Here is a 27,365-nt window from a genome sequence, read left to right as displayed (position 1 = left end):
TCAATCTCATATCTCTAGCCCCCCCATTGCCCTTATTGCCTCCATAGTATAGAAACATGATGTCATTATTTTTCTATGTTCGTATTTTTGTAAAAAGGGAACAATATTCTGAAAATATTTTTAGAGAAACAAAGTTTTTTTTTTGTTTTTTTTTTTTAAGATTTTATTTATTTATTTGACAGAGACAGAGACAGCCAGCGAGAGAGGGAACACAAGCAGGGGGAGTGGGAGAGGAAGAAGCAGGCTCCCAGTGGAGGAGCCTGATGTGGGGCTTGATTCCACAACGCCGGGATCACGCCCTGAGCTGAAGGCAGACGCTTAACCGCTGTGCCACCCAGGCGCCCCAGAGAGACAAACAAAGTTTTATCAGATGTCCAAATTTAGAACAGAGCTTTAATTTATTTTTTGTGGGTTTTTCAACTGAGACATAAGGAAATAATTATATTAACAATTTATATTAAAATGCTAATATTGATCTACTAACTAAATAATTGACTTCGTATGTATTGAATCCATTATTACCAAAATATCCTTTGTTTAATGATTGGGTGTTAGGAATAAATGCTATCTTTATCTTTTAGTAAAGCACTCTTTTATTAAATTCTTGAAGAGCAAACTGAAACCACATTATTTTGCATGTACAGAAATCCAGCATTATGATCTGAAAGCGCAGTCTCTAAAAACAAACTATAAATAGGAAATCGCTGGCCTCTTCTGTCTTACTGCATAACGTGTATTTGATGTGTTTTCTTTAGCATTATTACAAACTCTGCTTAATCAATTCTCTAATCTTTCTCTCCATGATTAATTACTTTGGATAATTTACCGAGTACATGATTGAATAAACGCACAATTACCCTTTTAAAAATAAACAAGCCCTACCCCTTTGCCATACCAGAGCTATAGTGTTTCTGCAACAACAGAGAAATTCATTTCTGTTCTGGTAGTGATATGGGGGCAGTTAGGGGGAGCTGTGTCTACTCAAAGGTATGCATTTTCCTTTAGAAGAAACCAGCATGAAATAGATGTAAAGATAAATAATAAAACCCATTTTTAACATTTTAATTTTATTGTCTAAAGATACGCAAAAGCCAACAAAGCAACCTTGTGTAAACTGAGGTAAGAACATATGCTTTGTTCCAAATCTTTTTCTGATTTTTTTCTTGTATGACATACAACCTAGCCCAGGGACTTCCCCACAGAAGGAATTTTCTCCAGGAAGCTTTCCTGATCCCCTCAGATGCATGAGGACTCCAGTATACCCTCTCACAGCACCCTCATTTAAATATTTAATTATTATAGTCAATATCTGTTTCCTCTCATATGAAAAGCCTGGAAATTCCCAGTACTTCACACAGTCTCTGACATACAGCCAGTATCCTCTAAATATGGCTTCAGAGGGGAGGGAGGTGGGGGAATGGGATAGGCCAGTGGTGGGTAGTAAGGAGGACACGTATTGCATGGTGCACTGGGTGTTATACACAACTAATGAATCATCGAACTTTACATCAAAAACCAGGGATGTACTGTATGGTGACTAACATAATATAATAAAAAAACATTAAAAAAAATAAATAAATATGTATTTTATACTAGAAATGCCCGTAAGCAGTATGAATATGGGTGGCTAGGTGATCACCATTTGGTAAGCGTTCATGTTAGTTTTTAAGTATTTTCCCCAGACCTTGTTCAAAGAACCAAATATTGGAGTAATAACAATCTATGGTCTACTCAGATATATAAATAACCAATCATTATGCGTGCCAGCTGACCCTCCTACTTTATTACCCTCGCCTTTCCAGATGTACTTTAGATCTATTTAATCAACGCTGCTTATTGTAAGGAAAATGATAAAAATACTTTATATACTCAGGGCATTTTAGAGATTGTTTTTGCTTCATAAATCTTTACATCCATTTTTCTAGTCTGAGTATATGAATTATAATTTCTGATAGGCCACGTGCCATCTTGATATTAAATGTGCCTGATAGGTGTGATCAGCCCTTAATTTTTCCTGAGAATCATATGGGCGAATTTGGTCAACGTTGTCTCCATGGCTGCTGGTATCCCTGATTTGTTGAAATTAGGAGAGGGGTTGGAAAGGAAAGAAAAAGATGCAATTTAGTATGAGTCCAGGTTCCAGTCCTGTTTTCTCATCTGCAAAATAAAATAAGGCTATTGTAAGGATTAAATGGATTAATTCTTGGAAAGAATTTAGAAAAATGCCTGGCATATTGCAAGAACTCATAAATGTTAGTTGTTATTGCAGTTATTATTATTGTTAACATTGTGCTAAAGTTAGTGAAATATAATAAAGATACTTAATTTTAAATTTGTCAGTGAGTGTATATGTAGTTCAATGCAAATTACTACCAGAAAGTTGGCATCTTAAGGTGTCTTTCTCCAATGTGCTAAGAAATACTGTTTTTTTTTCTCTAAGAACAATACGACTAGCAGAGGATACAACTGTATTACAAAGTCAAAATTATGACTAAATGTACTAAAAAAGAATTACCAAAAACTACCAGTAAACTAACTTTATTATATCCAAATTAATCTGTAAATATATTTTTTTTCTGCTACAATTTAATTGCAGATGGGTGATGACACTCATGCAAAAAGGAAAGGTATCTTAACATTGAAAAAAATTTATGGTCTCCTGGGTGGCTCAGTTGGTTAAGTTGTCTGCCTTTGGCTCAGATCATGATCCCAGGGTCCTGGGATGGAGCCCCTCACTGGGCTTCCTGCTCAGCGGGGAGTCTGCTTATCCCTCTCCCCCTACATCAACCTCCCAGCTCTTGCTCTCTCTCTCTCTCTCAAATAAATAAATAAAATTTACAAAAAAACAGAAATGAACAAAAAAACATATAGCAGTTACTTTTGTGGTCCAGGCATAGAAAAGAATCATTCTATTTTAGCAACAGATTTCCATCTCTTTGCCTGAGGTCTTCTTGTGCCATAGAGAGCTGCCAGCGTACAAGAGTCCAGAAGAGTTAAAGATTTAATACCTCCATGAAGCAACCTTAGAAAATTCTGAAGAACCTATGTTATCTTGGCTTTTGGGTGGTTCCCAGCAGGATTACGTTGCAGTCACACAGAGTGACTGCTGACTTGATAAAATGCCTTGTTGCTGTCTTCTCTGTCTTGCCTCTCCCCATACTGACTGCTACCCTCTCCTCTCAATGAACCACTTGCACCCAGATTTTGTCTCACGGTCCGTTTCTGAGGGAACCCAAAGTAAGTCTCCTGGTAAACTCCTGGTGGTGTGGTCAGAGTTTAAGTTGAGTACACAGAAAGGAGATGGGGCTTACAGCAGGAGCAGAGGCTGGCGAGGAGAATTAGTATCAGGGAGCTTGTATTCCTAGCCAATTCGTTTTTTACCAGCAGATATTGTCTTCTTAGTTCTTTAATGCTCTGGCATTCACGGGTGGTTAGCGTATATTTATAAAAAAATAGACCTTCATCAGTTTAGGGGACAGTTTAGTTGGCCCATCTATTTAATAATCAAATTAAATTGCTGTGGAGACATACCCTGTTTATACCTCCTTTTCTTTATTCCACAGCTCATTGATTTCCCATCATGGCCCCCAGGGATGCAGTGAGTTTTTGCAAAATCTGTCGGCTGCAGCAGCTCTGCAGTGAAAGCACAGGCCAGCCCCCAGACTAGGTGTCCCAGAATTTGTGCTCAGCCCTTGGTAGCTGCGGGGGCGTGGTGATAACTGTAACAGAAGTTTCTCAGAGTGCTGGTGAGAAAAGGGCTTTCTCTCCTGCAGTGGTACATATCTGTCTGTGGGCATCCCACTGCACAGCCACGCTGGGTCCCCAAGTTTACCACCGTTTCCCTGCACTAGGCCTATGGCCCAGACAGGATCGGTCACGGAGAGTTCCTAATAAAGGACTCAAGTGTTAATAACCAAATATCCCACTTATTTTTTTGGTTAAAATCCTTCTCCTCCTTAAAATGAATTTCCCACCCAGTAGCTTCTGGAATTCCTCAAAGATTTCTTGAGATCCTTTGCTACCAGGCAATTTCATTTGGGACGACCTCAGTTCATCAAACTATTTTAATGTCTTTGAAATCTTAAGAAGGAAAGGATAGGATCTTGAACTGTTTCTTTCCTGGAAGCTTACGAATTCCATAGCATTTTCTCATCTCTGTGTCCCCCTACTTTTGAGCTTCACAAATGTATATGCAGAACAGTGGGCAGAGGTCTCTGGCAGGGCCTCCTAAACATCGTATCCAAACCTCTCCACAGAAAACAGCCCTTGAGCCGCCCTTTGACAACCACTAGAGCTCTCTTCCAAGGTGACTGGGTGTCTTCACTTTCACATGCCAACTCTTAACATTGCTGTCTCTGTTAACACCAAGGAAGCAGTTGTGGCATGTAAGTTTCGTGCACTGGTTTCTGTGATGTAAGTTTAGTCTGAAGTGATATGCTTTGATAGTTGTGGGCGATATATATAAGCCCTTGATTTTCCAACACAGTTTTACTTTCAAGTAATTTTTTCTGTAAAATAGACTGTCAGATCATAGGTTTTTGAGTTGAATGTTGCCTACCATCAATTTTCCTAGCTAAAGAAAGCAGTGAAAAGGAGGGGACATAGACAGGTGTGTTTTGGGGGGTGCGTAAGAATATAGTTTGAATGTATAACTGCATAGCTCTGGCTGTAATGTGAAGAAAGGGTTAGAGGCGGATACTTAGATCACTTCGGGAGTTTGTGGAGTATTTCGAATGATGGATAATGAGAATCTTAATACTGAATTTTAGCCATGTTAGGGATATGTAGATTTTGTGTGTTAATATTGTGTAGTGCCATTTACTTTCTCCTTTTGCGGAGAAAATAGGCTGGGTACATCAGGAGTGCATCCTTGCTTTTTTCCCCTCTGCTGACATCACAATTTTGGAAAGCAGTTCTGAGGACTGGAAGGCTGCTTCTTGCTCTGCTCACCTTCAGGGAGATTGAGGCCCCTTGTCCCTAGCTGGCTGCCCTGAGGTTTGTTATCCACAGGGCCTTTGTTGCTAAATTGGGGGTTTTCTACAATAAAGTGGCATAAATCAGAGTCAGGTCACTTCAGGATGAACATAACAGCCCAAAGGGCACCATACACCACAAAATCACGTTATGAAGACTTTTACTAGACCAAAATTTATTAGCTAATACTTCTGCCCTGAAAGTTAAGGGAATGGGGAAAAACTCCCTATAGATCACTGAATCATGGGCATATGCCTTGGTTGAGTTTCAGGGTTTTCTGACCCCTAGCCCCATACCCCACATGCAAACTTACTTCCCACTAACCAAGAACTCCACTCCAGTTGCACTGGTTTCTTCATGTTTATCTAAAAATCTGTGCTTTCTGCCTCAAGGTTTTTGCTCATTTTATTCCCCTCATCTGGAATACCTCTCCCCTTTTACACTCCAGTTTCTTGAGCTCAGCTTATGTGCAGGTGGCAGAATCCTGTGGTATGTTTAAAGTGGAAGAGAAAGTGGTGCTTTCTAGGAAACAAAAGATTCGTGTTTACTAAATTTTCTATTGTTAACTTCTTTTTCCAATTGTGTGACAGTAATATGACTTGTCTCTCTCAGGGAGGTAAGTCATAAGGGGAGAAAATGTCTTAGATTTCTCTTTTCTCCCAATTTCCCAGTGACGATAAAAGCTCAGTAGATGTCAGAGAGATAGTTCATGATTCATCTACTATTTGTCCTATTATGTCACACCATGCCATAACATCCCAGTCTCTCTCAATTTCTTCCTCACACTAACCTATAAAGTAGGTGTTATAATTATCTCCCAGCACTTCCTTCTAGAGTGGGGCTGTATTGCACTGTAAGTCTGACTGAGAACATAAAAGCAATCCCACTATGGTAGTTGAACTTACGGGTTAGGTATGAGGCATAAACTATGGTTGCTTTAATTTGGAATTATAAAAATGGAACAAATCACGTTTACTGAGTGTCTCTGCCTATAACTAAAAAAAATACATTATAGAACTATGGTATTGGTATTGCTTTAATAAATCTGTTTTTGTCCAAATCTATTTTTAATGAATTAAGTAAATTCATTCAAAGCAATCATTACAGACACAGCCATCATATTTGCCAATGAGATATAATAACTGAGGGGAGGAAGTGTTCCTGCTCTAGATAGTCACAGTTTTGTAAATAAATACCTTTTTTTTTTCTCTCTAGACTGGTAAGGGAAAGATTTTTGGCAAAATCAAAGAATATAAAAATACCTCCCTGCATGGTAATAAAGCAACATATTATTATAAAGTTTATCCAAAAATTACAAAAAACAAACAAACAAAAAAATTTACATGTGCATTTTTGTATGTGTATTTTCCTTTATTAAATTTCTAAACACACTCTTCTAAACCTTAAAGTAAAACTAAAATTAATGTAGATTGAAGAAAGAGAAACTTTTATATGGCAAAATATAATTTGCCTTTATTACCCTTAAAATCTAGAAAAAGGCTGTATTAGTAATTATTATCTTTCAATAATATAATCTTGCCCAATACCAATGAAACCAATAACTCCAGAAATACCAATATTACCTAGTGAGAGAGGTATTTATTTTATTTTGTTTTTTGAACACTTTTACTTCTATAAAATAATTTTGTTGTCATTGTTGCTGTTCTAATGCATTCTTCCATTATCCTCTGCTCAGGGGTAGGATGGTCTGGTAAAACTGGAGAAAGGGCACAAGGTCTTGAGGCAGATTGTGTGCTTGTAGAGTTATTATAATAGAATTTCAGAGAGCTCAGGGGTGTGACGTCACCAAGATGGCAGGGCAGAAGATCTGGGCCTCCCTTCCCACAAAGAACAATTAGACAGCTGTCCAAGAATGAAAATAGCTTTGGGAGTCCATCTAAGAAGTTTCAGCAAAATAGCAGAGCAAAACATCCTGAGAATAACCACACAAAAAGGGTAGGAAGAACAGCTTTATTTTGCCTGCATTATCCTGTCCCCCAGGCCTGCACTGCTCAGTGCCAAGAGGGAACTCCCTAGCCAGAGAGAGTTCTCATTGCAGGCACAAAGAGAGCAGAATGAGTGACCAGATGCCCTAACCTTTTGGAGTTGCACAAAGGACCTGGCCCTGACTCCTATCCCTGGCCTGTACCTCCATGTACCAGCAGCTAGTCCCTGTGAAGTCCTGTGCATGCACACAGCTGGTTCCAGTTTCTGTAACCAGCCTTTGCTGTGTGTGCACCTATGGCTAGCCTCTGCGGCCACACAAGTCCACACTGACAGCCAAACCCCCCCACAGCTGCTTGTGTGCCCGAAGCCTGTCCTGCCCCCTGTCACGGGCCTGTACTGCTGCCAGCACTTGCAAATAGCCCCTGTAGCACACACCTGCTGCTGCTGGCACTGACTCCGGTTACCAGAACTTCCAAAGTGCCCGGGCCTGCAACTAGCCTCTGCAGCCACCTGGGTACACGCTGATTGCCCATGTCCTGCAGCTACTTACGCACCCACAGTTGGCCCCAGCCCTGCTGCTGGCCAGGGCTTTTGCCAGTGTGTGTGTGCCTGCAGCTGGCCCCGGTCACGATGCAGGCACCTGCAGCCAGCTCCACAGCCACATATGAGCACACCACTAGCTCTGGCCACCACCGCTACATGCCCTGTTCCCTTTCCTCCAAGAAGCCCAACAGCCATTCCAGTCAGTCAGGACCCCAGACAGCTCTTGCTGTCAAGGTCATGTACTTGTCAATGTCATGCTCCTCAGCTGCCTAAGCCAATGAGATACTTTGCCACCTTGAATCTTGACATACTTGTGAATTTTAGTTTTCATCTTGCCATTGATTTCTAGTTTCATACAATCATGATCAGAAAAGATTCTTGAAATGAGTTTTATCTTCTTAAATTAAGACTTTTTGGTGGTCTAACACCTGATCTATCCTGGAGAATGTTTCCTGTGCCCTTGAGAAGAATGTGTGTTTGGCTGCTGTCAGATGGAATGTTCTGTAAATGTCTGTGAGGTTCCATCTAGTCAAATGCCTAGTTAAAGTCCAGTGTTTCCTTATGGATTTTCTGTTTGGAGGACCTAGCCATTGTTGAAAGGGACATTAAAGCCCCCTATTGTTATTGTATTGCTCTTTTCTTTCTTCAGGTCTGCTAATATTTATATATCTAGGTGCTCCTATGTTGAGTGCATAAATATTTACAAATTTTATATCCTCTTGTTGGTGTCTCCTTTACCATTGTATCATGACCTTCTTTGTCTCCTATTCTTTTCTCTATCTTATATAAGTTAAGCTGCCTCTGCTTTCTTTGGGTTTCTGTTTATATGGAACTTAACTATTTTCCCCTCCATTCACTTTCAGTCTGGGTGTGTCCTTAAAGCTGCAGTGAATGTCTTATACCCGGCATAGGGCTGGGTCTTATGTTTTTATCCATTCAGCCACTCTCTGTCTTTTCATTGTAAAATTTAGTCCATTGACATTTAAAGTAATTATTGACAGGCATAGACTTACTATTGCCATTTGTTAGTTGTTTTCTGGCTATTTTAGAATTTTTGTTTCTTTCTTCTTCTCTTGCTCTCTCTGTGATTTAATGATTTTCTGTAGTGGATAATTCAGTTGCTATCTTTATTTTTTGTATATCTATTATAGGTTTTTTCTTTGTTGTTACCATGAGACTTATATAAAGCTCTTATATTTGCAATAATCTATTTTAAGCTGATAACAACTTAAACTCAAATGCACACTAAAGCTTGATATTTTTACCTTTCCACTCCCCCCCCCCATGGTATGTTTTGATGCTGTAATTTACATCATTACCTTGTATATCCATTAAAAACTTATATTAGTTATTTTTAATATTTTTGTCTTTTGGTTCATACTTGATTTATGTGATTTATCCACCACCATTAAAAATTAGAGTATTCTGGATTTAACTATATATTTGTCTTTATTGGTGAAATTTATCCTTCTGTGTTTTCCCATTACTAATTATCATCCTTTTGTTTCAGATTGAAGAATTCCTTTTAACACTTCTCTAAGACTGGTCTAGTGGGGGTGAAATTCTACAGCTTTTGCTTGTCTGAAAAACTGTATCCCTCCTTCAATTCTGAAGGACAAATTTGCTGGGCAGAGTATTCTTGGTTGGCATTTTTCTTTTTCTTTTTCTTTTAACACTTTGGATATATTATCCCAGCCTCTCCTGGGCTGAAAAGTTTCTCCAGAAAAATCTACTAGTAGTCTTATGGAGGTTCTCTTATATGGAACAAGTTGTTTTTCATTTTGCTTCTTTGAAGATTCTCTCCTTGTTTGTAAATTTTGACAGTTTAATTATAATGTGTTTTGGGGTGGTTCTCTTTGGAATCATATTATTTGGATCTTACCAGTTAGGGAAGTTTTCCACCATTATTTCTTTTCTTTCTTTCTTTTTTTTTTTAAGATTTATTTATTTTAGAAAGAGAGAGAGTGCATGCACACAAGTGTGAGTTGGGGGAGGGGCAGAGGGAGAGAGAGAATCTCAAGCAGACTCCCCATTGCGCCTGGAGCCTGAACCAGAGCAATCTGGAGTTCCATCCCACAATCCTGAGATCATGACTTGAGCCAAAATCAAGAGTTGGATGCTTAACTGACTGAGTCACTCAGGTGCCCTACCCATTATTTCTTTAACTAAGCTTTCTAATACTTATGATTTTACTCATGTGTGGAATCTAGGAAATAAATTAATAAGCAAACAAAAAGCAGAATCATACTTAACAAACACAGAGAACAAACTGATGGTTGCCAGAGGGAAGAAGGTTGTAGGGATGGACAAAATGGGTGAATTGGAGTAGGAGATACAGGCTTCCAGTTATGAGATAAATAAGTCACAGGAATAAGAGGCACAGCATAGGAAATAGAGTCAATGATGTTGTATTAGTGTTGTATGGTGTCAGATGGTGGCTACACTTGTGGACATAGCATAAGGTATAGAGTTGTTCAATAACTATGTTGTACTCCTGAAACTAATGCAACTTTGTATGTCAACTATACTCAAATTAAAAAAAAAAAAAGTGTTTTTAAAACTTTGTCCCTTTCTCTTTCTCTTCTCCTTCTGGGACCTCTAGAATGTGAATATTGATCTGTTTGATGGTATCCCATATGTCTCTTAAGGGGCCTTCACTCTTTCTTAATTTTTTTTTCTATTTGTTCTTCTGATCAGATAAATTCATATCTTTGAGTTTGCTGACCCTTTCTTCTGCTTGATCTAGTCTGCTACTGAAATCATCTACTGAATTTTCCAGTTAGTTATTGTATTCTTCGGTTCTTTGATTTGTTTGGTACTTTTTAAATATTTTCTTTCTCTTTATTGAAATGCTCACTTTGCTTATCCATTGTTCTTCTTATATTGGTAAGCAAATTCATTATTTTGAACTCTTTATCAGGCAAATCACTTATCTCCATTTCATTAAGGTCTGTTTCTGGAGTTTTATCTTATTCTTTTGTTTGGAACCTATTTCTCTGTTTCTTTACTTTCCCTCACTGTCTGTGTTGGTTTTTGTGCACTAGATAAAAAAAAAAATGCCATTCCTATTCTTGATGGAATTGTCTTGTGTAGGAAACAAACTGTACTATTCAGCCTGGCTCTAGCTCTTGGTTTTCTCTTAAACCTTTGTGATTTGGCTTACAGTAGTTGAGGGTGTGCCAAGACCTGCTAGTGTCCCAAAGGGGAGAATCTCAGTCAGCAACTAGATGCAGGCTGATTGGAAGCAAGATCCTCAGGCAGAAGCTTTTGAAGTATGCAAATAAACCTCTTTCAGGGAAAGACCAGGAGACAGGCATTTCTATTGGCTTCCTTTTTTTTTTTTTTAAAGATTTTATTTATTTATTTTAGAGAGAAAGTGAGAGAGAGAGCACAAGCAGGTGAAACAGCAGAGGGAGAAGCAGGCTCCCCACTGAGCAGGGACCTAGTATTGGGCTCGATCCCAGAACCCTGGGATCATGACCTGAGCTGAAGGCAGACGCTTAACCAACTGAGCCACCCAGACACCCCTACTTTTGGGTTCCTAAATGCTAAGCCCTAGAGGGATAGCCAATTAAGTATTTCTTTGTTTGTTACAGTCCCGTGATATTTGTGAATGTAAGCTCCACTGCCCTCCATAGCCAGGATATCAAGAGGTGCGTCCCCTGGGTGGCAGCTGCAAAAGCTGAGGCACCAGATATATATGTATATAAACTCCTTGCAGGGGGATATTGGTGGTTTGGAGCAGGGTACAGGGAGAATGCTAAGATCATGTCTATTGGCTTCCCCGTTCTCTGGGGAAGATCACAGTCTGTTCCTAGATGCATGTTCTATTAGGCACCTGACCCTCAGGCAGCAGTTATAAAGTATGCAAATATGCTCCTTTCAGGGAAAGATGGGAGATTGGCATTTCTCTCTGCTCATTTTGCACTACGCCCTGAGGGGATAGCTGATTAAGAAGCATTTTTTTGTTTACTATAGTCTTCTGGGAATTCAAACTCAAGAACTCAGGCCCCCTGGCCACCAGAGCCAGGCAATCAAGGGGTACATCTTCTGGGAGGCAGCTACAAAGCCTGGGTACCAGACAGGTGTGCAAGCTTCTTTTCAGGAGACACTGGTGACCTGGAGCAGGGCAGAGAGAGAATGTGAAGATGGTAAAGATAGCACCTGCCAGCCTCCTCAGTCTCCAGAGAGAATTACAGTTGGCCCCTAGATGTGTGTTAAATTAGAAGCCTGACTCTCAGGCCATAGCTTTTAAGATACGTAAGTTGACCTCTTTAAGGGGAAGACTGGGATGTAGGCATTTTTTACTTGCTACCTCTTCACTGAGCCCAGGGGACTCACAACAAGACCTCACAAGCCCTTTAAGAGCTGTCTCTTGGTTTGCTATAGTGTTGTAGGTCTTGTAGACACAAGTCTCATTGGCTTTTGGGGCTAGGTGTTTTGGGGGCCTGCCCCTCAGGCAGAAGTCTTAAAAGGTAGAGCCCTCCATATTGGATCCAAACCCTTCTCTCCTCAGGGAGAAAATGGGACTTGGGAGTTTTCTCCCAATTGTATGTTGCTGTGATGTGGTAGTGTTTATGGTCAGAGTGTGTCTCAGTCTTTCTTACATATTTCAAAGTGAGGCTTATCTTCTTTGCCTGATGTGTAGGAATTGCACAATTAGACTTTTTTCCCCCAGAGAGAATTGTTTTGTGTGTAGCTATAGATTTGGTGTGTGCATGGGAGGAGGTAAGGTCAGGATCCTCCTATATTAACATCTTAGACTGGAAACCAGTAAGGCTTTTACTTATACTTATGTTTTTAACATAGAATTAATTCCCCCACTACCTGCTTCTAGGTTTGTTAAGATAAGATAGCACATTGAAAAGAGTGGGGCTTTATATAAATATAAGGGAAGGTTGCTTTGGCTTGCCTGAATAACAGTGAATGCAGAGTAGCTGAGAAAAGTACGAGTATGGCTCATCTTTTTCTACTTCATGGCAAGACCTACACAAATCTCCCTCTTGCTTAGGAAGCTGCAAATAAAGCCAATTTAGTCTAAGCATTCTATCATGAGCCAGGTGCCTTAGAAGTCCCAGTATTTGTTGTCAGGTTCTTTTTGAAAGAAATAGCAAGGTGGCTGGCTTATATTCCAGTTGTTTGAGCTGCCAAATGACTCTTAAAGCAAAACAAAACAACTTTTTCCAGCAGCACATAGCAAAGTTGCCTCTCTCCTCCCTACCCATTCTTTCATTTTAATCTTTTATAATATGTGGTTTCCAGATTCCAAAACTGTAAACAAAACATGTCTGTTCTGTAGTTTCCATTATCCAGTGCAAATTGAAAAAAGAAACCATAATGCTTCTTAATCTTCTTTAAAAATTCCTTTTTACAAATAATTTATTTCCAAATATCAGCATTTCTTACATGATTTGGATGTAGTGAGGTGGAATAGAGACAGAATTCATATCAACCTATTTCAGATAAGGCTTTTCCCCTGAAAAACAGCATAATCAGAGTAGGCAGTTTCCCAGGATTTTTGTGATCACTATTCTGGGGATAATACTCTGCAAATAAACCATAGGCACTGGGGAAAAAGTGTTTACTACATTTGGGAGAAAAATATCTCAAAGAAATAAAGGGACACGGAAAGTGTTTCTTCTCCCTCTTTCTTTATGAGAGATGTATTTTTCCCAAGCATTTAGAAGAAGATCAAATTGAACTGTATTTTTATCATGATTTAAATTATGCAAACACCTGGGAATTATAACTTTTAAATAGTGAATGGAATTTGACCCTTGTTGAGTATGTAGAGGTGAATATTTAACATCATATTTTCCTTGTAAATTGTATCTTTTAGTGTTCTATAATGTCTCAAGTTAGTGTGCTAATTTCCCCTGTGTAGTTTCACAAGACAATATTTTCATTTACTAACAACATTTCATAGTACATTAATAACATCAACACAGCCACATTTCCCTGTGTGCCAGCTTCAGGGTTATTAGAGATGTAGGGGTGTTTGTTAAGCCTAGGTAAATATTAAATAGCAGTTGAGAGAGAGGGAGAGTAACAGCGGCATTTGCTGCCAGCCCTAAGTTCCTTTGAGATGTATATGAATTCCTATGATTTGTTCAGTCTATAAAGCAGATGCTGGTTTAGCTGTAGTGCATATGCTGGTTTTCAAACACAGTTTTGGAGCATGGTGGTGGGGGGATATGCATGTATAAAAATTCCAGGTATGAGTTTTGGGGATGACATTAAAGCTTTTTAAGCTTTAATTGACCTCAAAGACATATAAATGGTATTAGTTTTGATAGATTTTGGAAAAATAATTAGAAATAGAGTAAGGCATTAAGAAAAATAATAACTAAGATTTAATGGAATTTTTCAGACTAAATTATATTTTTTTTTCCTAGTTCCTAATGAAAATAACAGTTCATTTTATTTTTCTTAAGTTTTTATTTAAATTCCAGTTAGTTATGGGGTGCCTGGGTGGCTCAGCCAGTTAAGCATTTGCTTTCAGCTCAGGTCATGATCTCAGGGTCCTGGAATAGAGCTCCACATCAGGCTCCCTGCTCGATGGGGGACTGCTTCTCCCTCTCACTGTCCTTCTGTGCTCTCTCTCTCTCTCAAATAAATAAATAAAATCTTTAAAAAAATTAAAAATTTAAAAAAATAAATTCCAGTCAATTAGCATACAGTGTAATATTAGTTTCAGGCGTACAATTTAGTGATTCAGTACTTACATATAACACCCGGTGCTCACATCATAACAAGTGCACTCCTTAATCCCAGTCACCTATTTCATCCATCCCCCTGCCCACCTCCTGTCTAGTAACCATCAGTTTGTTCAGACTAAATTATATTTTAAGTGAAATAAGTTGATCATTAATTTTGTCTGGAGTTTTACTTAGTCCCCTAAACAGATATTGATTTTTGGTTATTTCTCTCTACTGTTTGTTTTATTGTGTGACATTCTGAACTGCTTTATGAGGAATTGTCTTAAGGTTTAACTAGTACAACTTCTTCAACTAGGTGCTATTTCTTAATATTTTAGCTTAAAAAAGGAAGAAAATGTTATATTCCCTTACACTATTTTGAGACATGAAAAATACACTGAATGTTTCTTCTTTCTTTATAGAAAAATAAAATTAGGGGTACCTAGATGGCTCAGTCAATTAAGCGTCTGCCTTCAGCTCCAGTCATGATCCTGGGGTCCTGGGACCCAGGCCCAGTGTGTAGGGCTCCCTGCTCAGCAGGGAGTCTGCTTTTCCCTCTCCCTGTGCACTTCCCCCTGCCCTCTCTCTCTTTGTTTCACTCTCTCTCAAATAAATAAATAAAACCTTTTTTAAAAAAGTAAAAAGAGGGGCACCTGGGTGGCTCAATTGGTTAAGCATCTGCCTTCAGCTCAGGTCATGATCCCAGGGTCCTGAGATAGGAGCCCGTTGGGTTCCCTGCTTATCAGGGGGCCTGCTTCCCCTTCTCCCTCTGCCTGCTGCTCTCCCTGCTTGTGTTCTCTCTCTCTCTCTGTCAAATAGATAAATAAAATCTTGGGGGGAAAAAAGTAAAAAGGAATTTTTAAAAAGAAAAGATATCTTATAAAAGTATATTTTACCCTCTGTGTTTTTGCTACTGTGGTTAAATAAGAATGTATGAAATAATGAAAAAACAAACAAGTCAGAAACCTTTAATACTGAATGCTAGCATCTTTTGTGTTTTTTTTCTTTCAGCTCTCAGGAGAAGTGATTTTGCAAATTGCCAATGAACCAGTTCTGCCCTTTAATGCTCTCGATGTAGCTTTAGAAGTTCAAAACAGTCTTAAAGGTAATTTTTCTTTGAATTATACTAATTTTAGCAAATGAAAGATTGTTAAACTAATTTTTAACAAGCTATGGATAAAATCATATGCTATCTTATTAGCGACGGCAATGCAGTGACTCCCTTCCTGGAAAGGATTATCATGAGAGGGGCTTAGAAGAAATTTGCCACGTCAACAGGAACAAGGTGTATTGATGTGTGAGCAGAAGACAAAATATCAGATTATAAAGGATGTTTCTCCTACTTCCCTTTATCAGAGAAATTTATAATTTCAAACTTCTGTTATCATTTATAGGTTCCTCATGGAAAAAATATAGTTCAGGTATTTTTCCAAATAAATAAATAAGGAAGTAGGTAAGTAAGTTTGTAGCTAACATTCAGTCAGTTCAAAAAAGATTAGCCCAGAAGTTTCTCCTTTGGGATTGATTTCTGAGGTTAAGAGCCCCATGCCATATCGCTGAAGTATTGGCTCATCCAAGATTAGGGGTGACAAGAAGAGAATTATTTCCATAGTTTCTATTTCAACCCCTTCACATTTAAATATGTCTCTTTCTGCAGAATTCTAATACCACCCTAATATTTACCTTCATTTCTCCTCTATCTACATACAAGTCTTTCAACTAAGCTTATGATTTGTCTTCATTAACCAAATACAAAGGGCAGTATTGTCATTAAAGAACGTACCCTCCTCCTCTTTGAGTTACTGTCTTATTGTCAGATATTTAATGTGCGATTTGTAGACATGTACTTCTCAATACAAAAGCCAATATTTTAACTATAGTACTTAAGCAGTAAACCTTAGAAAATTATTATTCTTTTTTGGGGGGGGGTGTGAATTATTCTTAACAGCCAAATAGTTCCAATATCTGAAAGTTTAATACTTTTTTTTTTTTAATGTTAACTACCAAGATTGCTTCTTAACCTGGAGAATACTACAACACAATTTCCCCTCCTCAATGATTCTTATTATATTGGCTGTAAAACCATAACTCTGAAAGCAGTTGAGCTGTTTAGGGTTATTTGTTCCCATATGAGGTGGCCTCAGATTGCTCTGTTTTTGGTATATTGAAGTTGGTCTCTATACAGTTTCCTTCTTTTTCACTGTTGTCAAGCTTCTATCTTAGACTTGTTCGATGCAGGGTTTCCATGAACTCTCAATTTGTAAAAAATGTAGTTTCTGTGAAACTCAGTAAAGCAATGTGCAATGAGGTATGCCTGTATTTTGGGCAGCATAAAAGCTCAGAAGAAATATATATATTTTAACGCGATAATCCAACACAATTATTCAGCCTTCAGCTGGGGATTCATATACAGCACAGACAGAGTTGGGTTTAATCAGGCTAGAGCTCCAATGGGAGAGGGACAATGAACTAGATAAAATAAAACTGAGAGTATGTGCAAAGGAACACCCGTGCGGGTGGACCAAAGTGTCTAAACTGGGCATGGAATAAAGTGAGGAAATGAAGGCCATGAGGGGAAACAGAAAGGAAGGAGGATTGACAGATGCCACTTCTTGGTGCAATCAAAGAATTGGGAGGGAGTGAGCTAAAAAGACTCCTTTGCTGGTGGCCAGCAAATGGGATTGTTAAAAATGGGATCATATGGCCACTTTGGAAAACAGTGTGGAAGTCCCTTTAAAAAGTTAAAAATAGAGCTACCCTATGATCCAGCAATTACACTACTGGGTATTTACCCCAAAGATACAGGCGTAGTGAAGAGAAGGGCCATATGCACCCCAATGTTCATAGCAGCATTGTCCACAATAGCTAAATCGTGGAAGGAGCCAAGATGCCCTTCAACAGATGACTGGTTTAAGAAGATGTGGTCCATATATACAATGGAATATTACTCAGCCATCAGAAAGAACGATTACCCAATGTTCGCAGCAACATGGATGAGACTGGAGGAGATTATGCTAAGTGAAATAAGTCAAGCAAAGAAAGACAAATACCATATGGTTTCACTCATTTATGGAACATAAATAGGAAAATCGGTAGGAGAAGGAAGAGAAGAGTGAAGGGGGGGTAAACAGAAGGGGGAACGAACCATGAGACACTATGGACTCTGGGAAACAAACTGAGGGCTTCAGAGGGGAGGGGCGTGGGGGATTGGTATAGGCTGGTGATGGGTATTAAGGAGGGCACGTATTACATGGATCACTGGGTGTTATATGCAAGTAATGAGTCGTGGAACTTTACATCAAAAACTAAGGATGCAGTGTATGGTGTCCAATATATCATACTAAAAAAAATTATTAAAAATGTAATCATACAAAGAGTAGAGACATCGGTAATGACAGTGTTCAGGGAAGGACATGACCATGGAAGTGGGATAAGAGGAAAAGTGCTAAGGACAAGAGAGTCTAGAATATGTGGATACGGTAATTGCCAAGAATTAACACAGGAGAAACTCTTGTAAGAGGGAGTGACTGAACCAGGAGCTGAAATCTTCAAAGAATGCGCAGTAACACAAAGGACCCTCCTAGTGTTCGCTTAGGGCTAGCACCACGACGTGCGTGGGAGAAGGAACCACCGCAGGAGAGGGCTGCCTCGTTGGACACAGTATCCCTTAGGGGAGAGTCAGGTTGTAGTTAAAGGATGAAAGTGCAGAAAATATCCTGAAAATAGGCCAGGTTAATAATTCTCTCTTTAATAGTTACATCTAAAATCATGCCAGTACAAGGGTAAAAAAACCCAAACAAACCTACAGTCACTCTACAAAGATTTCCACTGCGGGCTGATGCTGCTAAGTCTAGATGAACTGCTGCCTAAAATCAAGTTTCTCAGTTGGATGGCCAGGAGCATTTTGGCTTCTTGCTGTTATATTGGACTGCGTCTGCTCTAGGTAAAGAACTTTTTCTTTGGTTGTTGGTTTTGTTTGAGTTTTGTTTCTTTTGATGTGAAACTCCTTGTCTCTCCCTCTACTTTCACTCAGAAAGATGTGGGCAGACTTAAGATGTACCCCTACTAGACACACAAGGCAGAGCAAAACAAAATGTAACAAAAACGTAGACACGTAGGCAAAAAAAAAAATGTCTTTTTACTATGACTTGAGTATAAATATTTGTTCAAAGTGATATGAATCGTCACCTTGAAGCTACAGATTTTTGTGTTTTAGTCATCATGATTCAAAGGTATTTGCTCTGTATCAAAGTCAAAGATCATTCAAATGTCTACTAGGTTGCAGGCACTTTGATTTACCTGTTCTATTTTGCCCACTCTGGTTATAACCTTTTTACCAAAATAGAATAATATGCTAATGTGTGAATAATGGACACCACTTATAACAACTAAATAAACATTTCAGTTTCAATTTTAGCTACAATGTGAGATGATTTCATTAGCTAAACAGAGTTCCTGTACCACGTTAAGTGAAACATCTAATTTTACTGCTGAATACAAGCTTTAATTGTTGATATACTTTATTATTTTGTTATGACAGCTAGCAGTGATTAGTCTTAAGTTCTCAATCACAGCTTTAAAAAAAAAAAAAGTGACCTTCAAGGCTGGACTATAAAATACTGTTTCTCCCTACTGCAAAGAGTTTACGTATGAAGGTCTCTGAAACCCAATTGCATTTTCAATGGTGTAATTTTTACCCTTTGACAACGGGCCATCTTGTTTATTTATTACTCTAGTTTACAGTAGCAGCAGACCATTCTCTACTGTTCTCACAACCACCAGAAAGAAGGATAATTTACCAGTGAATAATTTGTTTGAGTTGATATTGGATGGCCTTGAAAGCTCATTTTGACTGAGTGACCTTGGCTCTTAATATTTGGTCAATGCCAAACACATAATAGTTAGAGAATGAATATTTATATGTGGTACATGGAGATATGGTGTAAATAATGACTGATAAGATAACTGAAATGCTTCAGGGGTCCTTGTGGCAAATAAAAGTATGTCCAAAAAATACACACACAAGACACTGGTCCTAGTGTGCAGGTGTCAGAAGCAGGTGCTAGGAATAAACGAGGTACCACCACACCCTTGAACCTGGAAGCAGACTAAGGAGTGAGCCTTTAATAACCTGACTAAATTTACTCTTTCTCACTTTATCCACTTTTTAAGGTTTAAAACAGCACTTCAAAATAGCTCAGGGACTATGTGAGTCTGATCTTTCTGTTTAATATGTGCTATTTTTCTTTGTTGGAATTCTGTTATTTACCATTATTATAAAACCTACAAATGACCAAATAAAGTAAAAGTCACTTTCATTTGATCTGGCTATGTACACATTTATTAAGTGCAAGCCAGACTCCGCAGGAAACAGTTTCGAACCATGTGGCTTGTTGCCACCTCCTGATTGTCTCACTAAATGTAAGATGGTTGTTGGCAGAATTTCCTCCTGTTCATTGAAAAACCAACAATGGAGACTTTATCTGACTTTTTTCTTTTTTTATTAGCTCTGATGATTCATTAACGTCAATCTCTTCATTGTAGAAGGAAAATAGTGTTTCAAGGTGATGATGTGACCGAGCCAAGCACGCTGTGTTCCTCTAGATCTGTAGTTTCCTATTTTCAGTATGTGTCACTTCAGTTCTTTTCCACAGTCACAAGTGATTGAGATCCATCTGATGTCTCTTTTTCTTCATGAGTAATTTATGTTGAACGTCCCAAATGGAAAAATTAAATATGTGCTTTGTAAATTGCATGATTCTAGTCCTCAGCCCATCTATCTCCAATCTTGATTTTAATTACCACCAATTTCAACTTTGGACTGCCCTAGAGATAGTAAAGGGTGGGTACTAGGTACCTGGCTCTGTGCCCTCCCTCCCTAAAAAAATTCACATCCATCCATCTAAAATCCAAACAATTCCAAGAAAAGATTTTGTTCCCATTGAAATTCTGAATCGTGTTAGATTTCTAGTGGTTTGACCCAAATTGGCATTTCTGGAACTTACCATTTTGGGTGAACAGGACTTAAAAGCATTCTCTCAGAAGTAGCTTACCTTGCTTGCTCAAACTGAGAGAAATTCAATAAGAGATTGGCCATCCGTTGTGTACAAATTCCTAAAAATATGTTTAGTATCAGTCCCCGGTATATTTTTGTTTGGACTCTGACTACATAACTATATTAAAGATTGCATTTCATTTATTGATATCCCACATCTAGGTCAAACAAGGAGTTGAGACAGATGGGTGTGCAACAAAATCTGGTTGTCTCTATAGTATCAGAGTTTGTCTCCTGAAACTGGTTTTTCTTTCCTCTCACTTCTTTCTGAACTCATATTTTTATTGAATAATGCCCCTTAATTATTATCCAAAGCATGTCATCCCTTTTGTATTCCTTAGAATTATACTTTCTTTTCTTCTATGTCCTGTGTCACAATTTGTTGCTATTCCTGCAACTTCCCTTTGTCATCATTTCCTTCACTGTTCTGAGTACTTCTTTCAAATTTGTTTAGTTTTCTTTTCAGTACCTACATTTTATATGTGTCACTAAATTGATTGAAATATGGTAATGACTTCTTACCATTTTCCTACTTTCCCATCGTAGTAATGGTCTATTATATTGTGAATTTTTTTCCCTAAGTGCATTTTTAGGATAAAACCCTATGCCCATGACAGGATAGTATCATTTTTCTGTGAGTATTGCCTCTCTGGCAACAATTTAAAGTTGTTGTTGTTGTTTTTTAAAGATACCTTTAATCTTGACTCATAATAGAGCATAAAGTATCCTTGCCCTCATACTGATTAATTTTGTTCAATCTTTTTTTTTTTCCATTTTCTTGGCTTAACTAAAACGTAATTAAACTCACACATGTTATTAAATATACAACTCCAACTTTCTGCCTCAGGAGGAGACTGGCAAAAAAATAAACCACACATGAATTTAATTCATTCAAGGAAGTTTTGCTCACTCTTCTAAAGCAGCCAATAACCAGATCTGTTCTGCACCAGGCAGACAGACACTGTTGGGAGAACTCATTCCATGCAATATGTTCAAAATCATGCTAGATTTTCATCTGTGTTGGCTATCTGGATCATTATATTTAGGATATGAGAAAATTTTTGGAATGCCTTGACTATTTTTTAAAAAGTGGCTGACCTGATTCTTCCAAGCATGCCACTTTGGCATCTTTGTAAGAAGGATTTCTACTGTATTCAGGTTAGACATAATTATCCACTGTCTTCCGGCATATTGCACCTTCAAATAATAGCCTTTTATCAATGTATTGTAAAATCAGTGTCAGATTATTTATCAGCAGTGCACTAGCTCCCACACTTCTTTCTCTACCTGCGTTTTTGTTTGTTTAACTTCTTTAAATAACCAGCTGAGATGATTCATTGTGATTCATACTAAAGAAGCCAGCACGAAGAATAGAAAATGTAGGATAATAAAGGGCTGTTGTTTCCCCTGGATGAAATCATATTGGCAATTTCTTTTTTTTTCTTAAGCGATGCCACAAGATATTTTTGAAATGACATTAGGTAATATACATTTTTCCCCCAAAATAATCTTCTGTTATGCTTTTAACCACTGTGTTATGTGGAACATAAATCATACTTTCCCTTGTCACTATAAATCAGTGAAGTGTAAGCTATGATTGTGCAATTGTTAGCACCTTTAAAACTGTGATAAGCTCATCCATAGAAGAATAGGTTCTGTGAAATATTATTAAAATAAAAGGCTATGTTTGTTTGATATAAAAATGTAGTTTTAGAGTATGACCAGAACATTTCACTCTTAATTTAAGATGAAATTGAGTGAGTCTTTAAAAATACAGCCATGAAATAGAATGAAAAGATAGAAAAGTGGAAATAAACTGAAATTTAAAACTTTTTGGAGTATAGAACTCTGAAGAAAGACCACAATTACTATTGTAGTAAAATCATTCTTTAAAATCAGATAGTTATGTATTTGTCTAGGGGGTTGTAGAACAGACTTAAACACTTGGGTTTATGCCAAGATGAAACTCATCAAGATACAAAGTGCCTCAGGAGAAGATGTAGTTTGGGCAGGTCCCAGGTCCTTGCAGGTTAGAACAGAACTTATAGATTCAGTAGGGGCAGACAGCACTGTAGTCACTAGTCTTACCCAGATGTCTTAGAGACCTTATGAATAGGACGTGTATGAAGTGCCTTTGAGCTTCTGATCTACTATTTGTGTGAACAGGAAGTTGTTTTAGGATCCTGTATCAATGGTCCTCAAGAGAAGCAAGTTTTCTGAGGACACCATGGCACTTTCGGGGTCACTCCACAAAGCCCCAGGTAATGTGCTAAGTGTCTTATGTCCATTGTGACATTTAACCTTACTCTAGCCACATGAGCTGAACTGGATATTGTTAAGAGCAATTTAGAGATTAAGAAACTGTGAGTGAGGTGGGGAGGGGGTGTTTATGTCTTACTCAGGTGTATATACTTAAGCAGTAGGTTTAGGGCTTGAATATAGATAGCTCTGTCAGATTCCAAAGCCCCTGTCCTTTCTGCTACACCACACTGCCTCTCAAATGACTTGAAGGGGAGAATGTTGCAGTGTGATGATTGGCTAGAAGGCAGCAGTAGGGACAGACTTCTTCAGTATGTTTTAGGGACTCTCCTGAACTGGCCTTCTTAAAGCTCAATATTATCTCACTATCCACTGACTCGTAATTCCTCCTTCTTCTCTCTCTCCCTCCTTCCTTCTCTCCTTTTCAGTTCACATTACTACTGCTTATAATATCCAGCTCTGTTCTTTGTATGACAAGATGAAAAAAATGGAAGGGTTGAAGTGAGAGTAGATTCATCCTCTAGGAAGCTGAGCACTGAGGAAATAGGAAGGGATTAATTAGTAGCAATTAATATTATTGTTTACAGATGAAACATCCTCAACTGCTTTAATGTAGAAAGAGTTCCGAACTTCCAAGAGGTCCATTTTAGATGCCCCTGATTTCTGGGCAATTCCATGTTCTGTCTCTTAAGTTTCACATCTTCTCTGGATTTACTTAGGATATTTTTATACTCTTAGGATATTTTAAACTCTTCGGTCATTCTCATGAACATTTATTTTATTTGATCTGTATTTATTCTACATTTGTGGATTATTTCTAACTAGATTAGGAATTTATTAAGGTTAGAGATTTAATCTTATAAAGACAGCCTTTTTCTTTCTCCCAGTACTTATAGAACACCCCACAAAATAGGTCTCAATAAGTTACTTACTGAACATACATTTGTATTTTACTTTGAGACAAAGGAAAGCAATGCATTGTCTGTTTGAAATGTAGAAGTCCATTTCAATTGTCTCTTGAATAATAACCAGATAATTTTACTAAGCCATCTCAATTATTTTATATTATATTAAGGATGATTTTCAATATTTATCACATATAGATATGTTCTGTCATGCCATAAAAACTTATTAATAGTTGGCTTTTCACCAGAAGGGAAGATGTAAAAGGATCATTTTTGAAAGCTGGTTGTTTAATTCCTTAATTTTTATATTATCTNAGCAATGCATTGTTTCTGTTTGAAATGTAGAAGTCCATTTCAATTGTCTCTTGAATAATAACCAGATAATTTTACTAAGCCATCTCAATTATTTTGTATTATATTAAGGATGATTTTCAATATTTCTCACATATAGATATGTTCTGTCATGCCATAAAAACTTATTAATAGTTGGCTTTTCACCAGAGGGAAGATGTAAAAGGATCATTTTTGAAAGCTGGTTGTTTAATTCCTTAATTTTTATATTATCTCTTTCCTTGTTCTTGAGACGTTTGCAATGCAGTCCATGGAAAGAAAAAATGGCTCCAGATTCATAGTCACCACAAGATAAAATTGGAAATCTTTATTAAAGTGTATACAGGAGATTATGCTAAGTGAAATAAGTCAAGCAGAAAAAGACAATTATCATATGGTTTCACTCATTTATGGAACATAAGAAATAGGAAGATCGGTAGGAGAAGGAAGGGAAGAATGAAGGGGGTGTAAACAGAAGGGGAAATGAACCATGAGAGACTGTGGACTCTGGAAAACAAACTGAGGACTTCAGAGGGGAGGGGGGTGGGGGATTGGGATAGGCCCGTGATGGGTATTAAGGAGGGCACATATTGCATGATGCACTGGGTATTATATGCAAATAATGAATCATGGAACATTGCATCAAAAACTGGGGATGTACTGTATGGTGAATAATATAACAAAATAAAAATTATAAAAAAATAAAAATAAAAAAATAAAGTGTATACAGGGAAGAGTGTAATACAGTAATGGGGAAGTGGGGGCATAGACTTGAGGAAGTGAAAAGTAGCATCTCTGAGAATAGAATCATTAGTTACGGTATTTTTTGCATGTCTTTGAAAATGAGTTCATAGTAATTTATACTTAGTTTGTATACTCTGATAATAGTAACTTTCATTTATATAGTGATTTATATGCTTTGAGAGTGAAATGACCATTTTCTGTGTTTTCCCCAAGGAAGCTGAAGGACAGTAATATTGAATAATCTATTCAAAACTACACGGATAGTAATTAAGTAGATGAAGCTCTTATGTGTTTTTGATACCAGGACCTTAGTCTTTAGACTCTATGTGCATATAACTTCAAGATAATTGTATTAACTCTCACTGAGAGAAATCTCTAACTCCCAGTTCATTTTCTTTGGTCAAATGGACTTACTGCTTATTAAATCTGAACTGTTAAGAGCCTCAATTAGTCCTCTGTTCTCTGAGATTCACTGTGACTTAAATGAAGTTTTATATATTCTTAGTTTTTATGGATTATTGGCAGGCCATATTTTAATTCAATTTAGTTGAATTTAACTTATCATGACCCTAAAATAGCTTCTTTTTAATCTTTTCCTTTGCAACTATTATTGATTTTTAGCAAAATTAGTTGGTGCTCATTATATGCTAAACATTTCCCTAAGTGACTTTGTAGGCATTATTTAGTATAGTATCTCAAAAGATTATCTTATAATTCAAAATTCATTCAACAAAATTTTTATTAAGCAACTACCATATCTTAGATATTGTGTTAGCACCTGGAGATACAAAGAGATAAAACATATTTGCTGATCTTGTGGAGTTCTTTTCAGTCAAGGAAAATAGATAAGGCAGATGAGGATAAAAATAATACAGATGCTATGATGCTATGATCAAAATAGATAATTTATTGATATGCCAGGCATAGTGTTAGTCTGAGGAAATGACAGTGAACAAAACAGACAACAATCTCTTCCTTCACAGAACTGACATTCTCATGGATTCTAAGATCATGTGGGAAAATCATTTAGGGTCACAACTTACATAGACTCAATGATGTTACTTTCTGGGTCTTATTTAAGTGGACAAACAAGCTCTAATCGGCATTAAAATGGCTATTAGGAATCTTTGGAACATCAGTTATGTATACAAGTTATTGAATGAACATTGAAAGTAAAGCTACTTTTAAATTTGTAAACTTATACCCTGGAAGTAATATAGAGGATATTGTGTGGTGTTCACTATAAGGGTCCTTTCTGGAACAAGACACTTCTTAAAGCCGTCAGTTCTCTACAGCCTCACCGCCATGAAAGATAAATTCATTTAAAGCTAAATAAGGTAGAATGGTACAATTTGTCTCACTTGATTCAGTAGTAATGTCTTGAATTCTGTAGTGTATGTTAGATCAGAACAGATTTTTCTTTCTTAAATGGAAGACTCAAGGATGTTGAGCTTGTTTTTTCTGTGGTTCAGTCTTTCTAGTCCAGTATAATTTAAATGTGCCTTTTTTTGTCTTATTCTTTCCTTGTACAAAGGTATTTCCTGTAAGTTCCCCATATATTAACTTCAGTGAACCATCATAATTTAAAATAAACCATATCTTCATAAAATGGCATTATCATTCTAATTGCTATTTAGATTGCTCAATTTCCCCAACGAGCAAAAATTTCTCCTCCTGCAACCTCAAGTTTTATTTTGATATCAAATAAGATAATTAATGAATATAGAATGTACTTTGAAAGCATCAAAATGCCAAAACCTGTGAACTACAATTGATTTTATTCATGTTGTTAATTTCAATGAACAGAAAGCATATAAATGTGGCTATCTCTTTATAGCTATCATGAAAACCACTTATCTCTACATAATTTTCTTTTGTTGTTGGATTTTTTTCTGAAAATGCTTTATTGAATCTCCTTTGTTTATTTAGTAAACAATTATTGAGCATCAGAATTGTGCCAGCCTCTAAAGAAATTGACATGTGAAATAGTCCCTATCTGATGAAGGGGAAAGACAATAAAGATCACTATGTTAGAGGTTGGTAATTCTATGAAGACATATTTTATACGTCAGCTATAATTCTAACCCAGATTTTCCTTCCTTAGCACACCACTTCTCTACAGTGCTTCTTAAACTTTAATGTGTGTAATAATCTGGATAGATGGAGGTTCCTAGACTCTACCCCTAAAGAGACTCAGCAGGTCTGGGAATCTGCATTTTCACAAAAACCAGGTGTTTGGGGGTCTGGTAACCCTTGAACTTCACTTGGAAAGAGTCCCTTTGTGATCTTTCCCTTTTGCCTGAGACTTCCCCAAACAAAGCTCCCCTTTGGCCTCCTCATCTCTCCATCTGCTTATATCAATGCCATGCTTTCAGAATAGCCAGTTTAGATTTATCAGGCCCCTGTTCATCACCTTGACTTGGCATAATTCTGTGTATTCTGTCCTTGTTTATTCTGACCTTGCTAGAATCAGTTGTACCTGAGAATGACACCATTATTTCCTCACCCAGAGACTGACTTAAATGATAGGGAATATCAGGAAGAAGATGATGAGGGAATGCCCCTCTCACAGTATAACAAAGGAATGCTTTTTAACCAAGGTGTTAAGTCATATCAGCAGAGAACTGCCTACCTGTAGGGTATTACTTTTGTAACACTTTATAAAGTATTTATCATTTAGCCCTCATAAAAAATCTATGAAGCAGATGTTATTTTTTTTTTCATTTTATAGGCTAGAATACTGAGACTTAGTAACTTGCCCAACATCACACAGCTACCAAGTGATATAGCAGGGATTTGAACTCAGGTGGCCTGGCTCCAGGGTCTGGTGGTGGTAATCACTATACTAATGCTGCCTTACTCTTAGTCAAAGGAATGTCCTGTGTTTGCTACCACCAGTCATATCAAAAT

At 37.5% G+C, this 27,365-nt stretch overlaps 1 protein-coding gene across 3 annotated transcripts in view; it reads left to right on the top strand.

The window, feature by feature from the left end:
- The window catches only part of NAALADL2 (N-acetylated alpha-linked acidic dipeptidase like 2), a 1,303,052-nt gene that overhangs the window by 1,230,989 nt on the left and 44,698 nt on the right, over nucleotides 1–27,365 (top strand). For all 3 annotated transcript variants that reach the window (XM_034662698.1, XM_034662699.1, XM_034662703.1), the window contains one exon: nucleotides 15,174–15,267. In XM_034662698.1, the coding sequence (XP_034518589.1) occupies nucleotides 15,174–15,267 (94 nt within the window). The remainder of the gene's footprint in view (nucleotides 1–15,173; nucleotides 15,268–27,365) is intronic.

This window comes from Ailuropoda melanoleuca, chromosome 1, assembly GCF_002007445.2.
Source record: "Ailuropoda melanoleuca isolate Jingjing chromosome 1, ASM200744v2, whole genome shotgun sequence".
In the NCBI taxonomy this organism is placed as follows: Eukaryota; Metazoa; Chordata; class Mammalia; order Carnivora; family Ursidae; genus Ailuropoda; species Ailuropoda melanoleuca.
The sequence above is the reverse complement of the archived record's forward strand: the minus strand, read 5'-3'. Positions and strand labels throughout refer to the sequence as shown.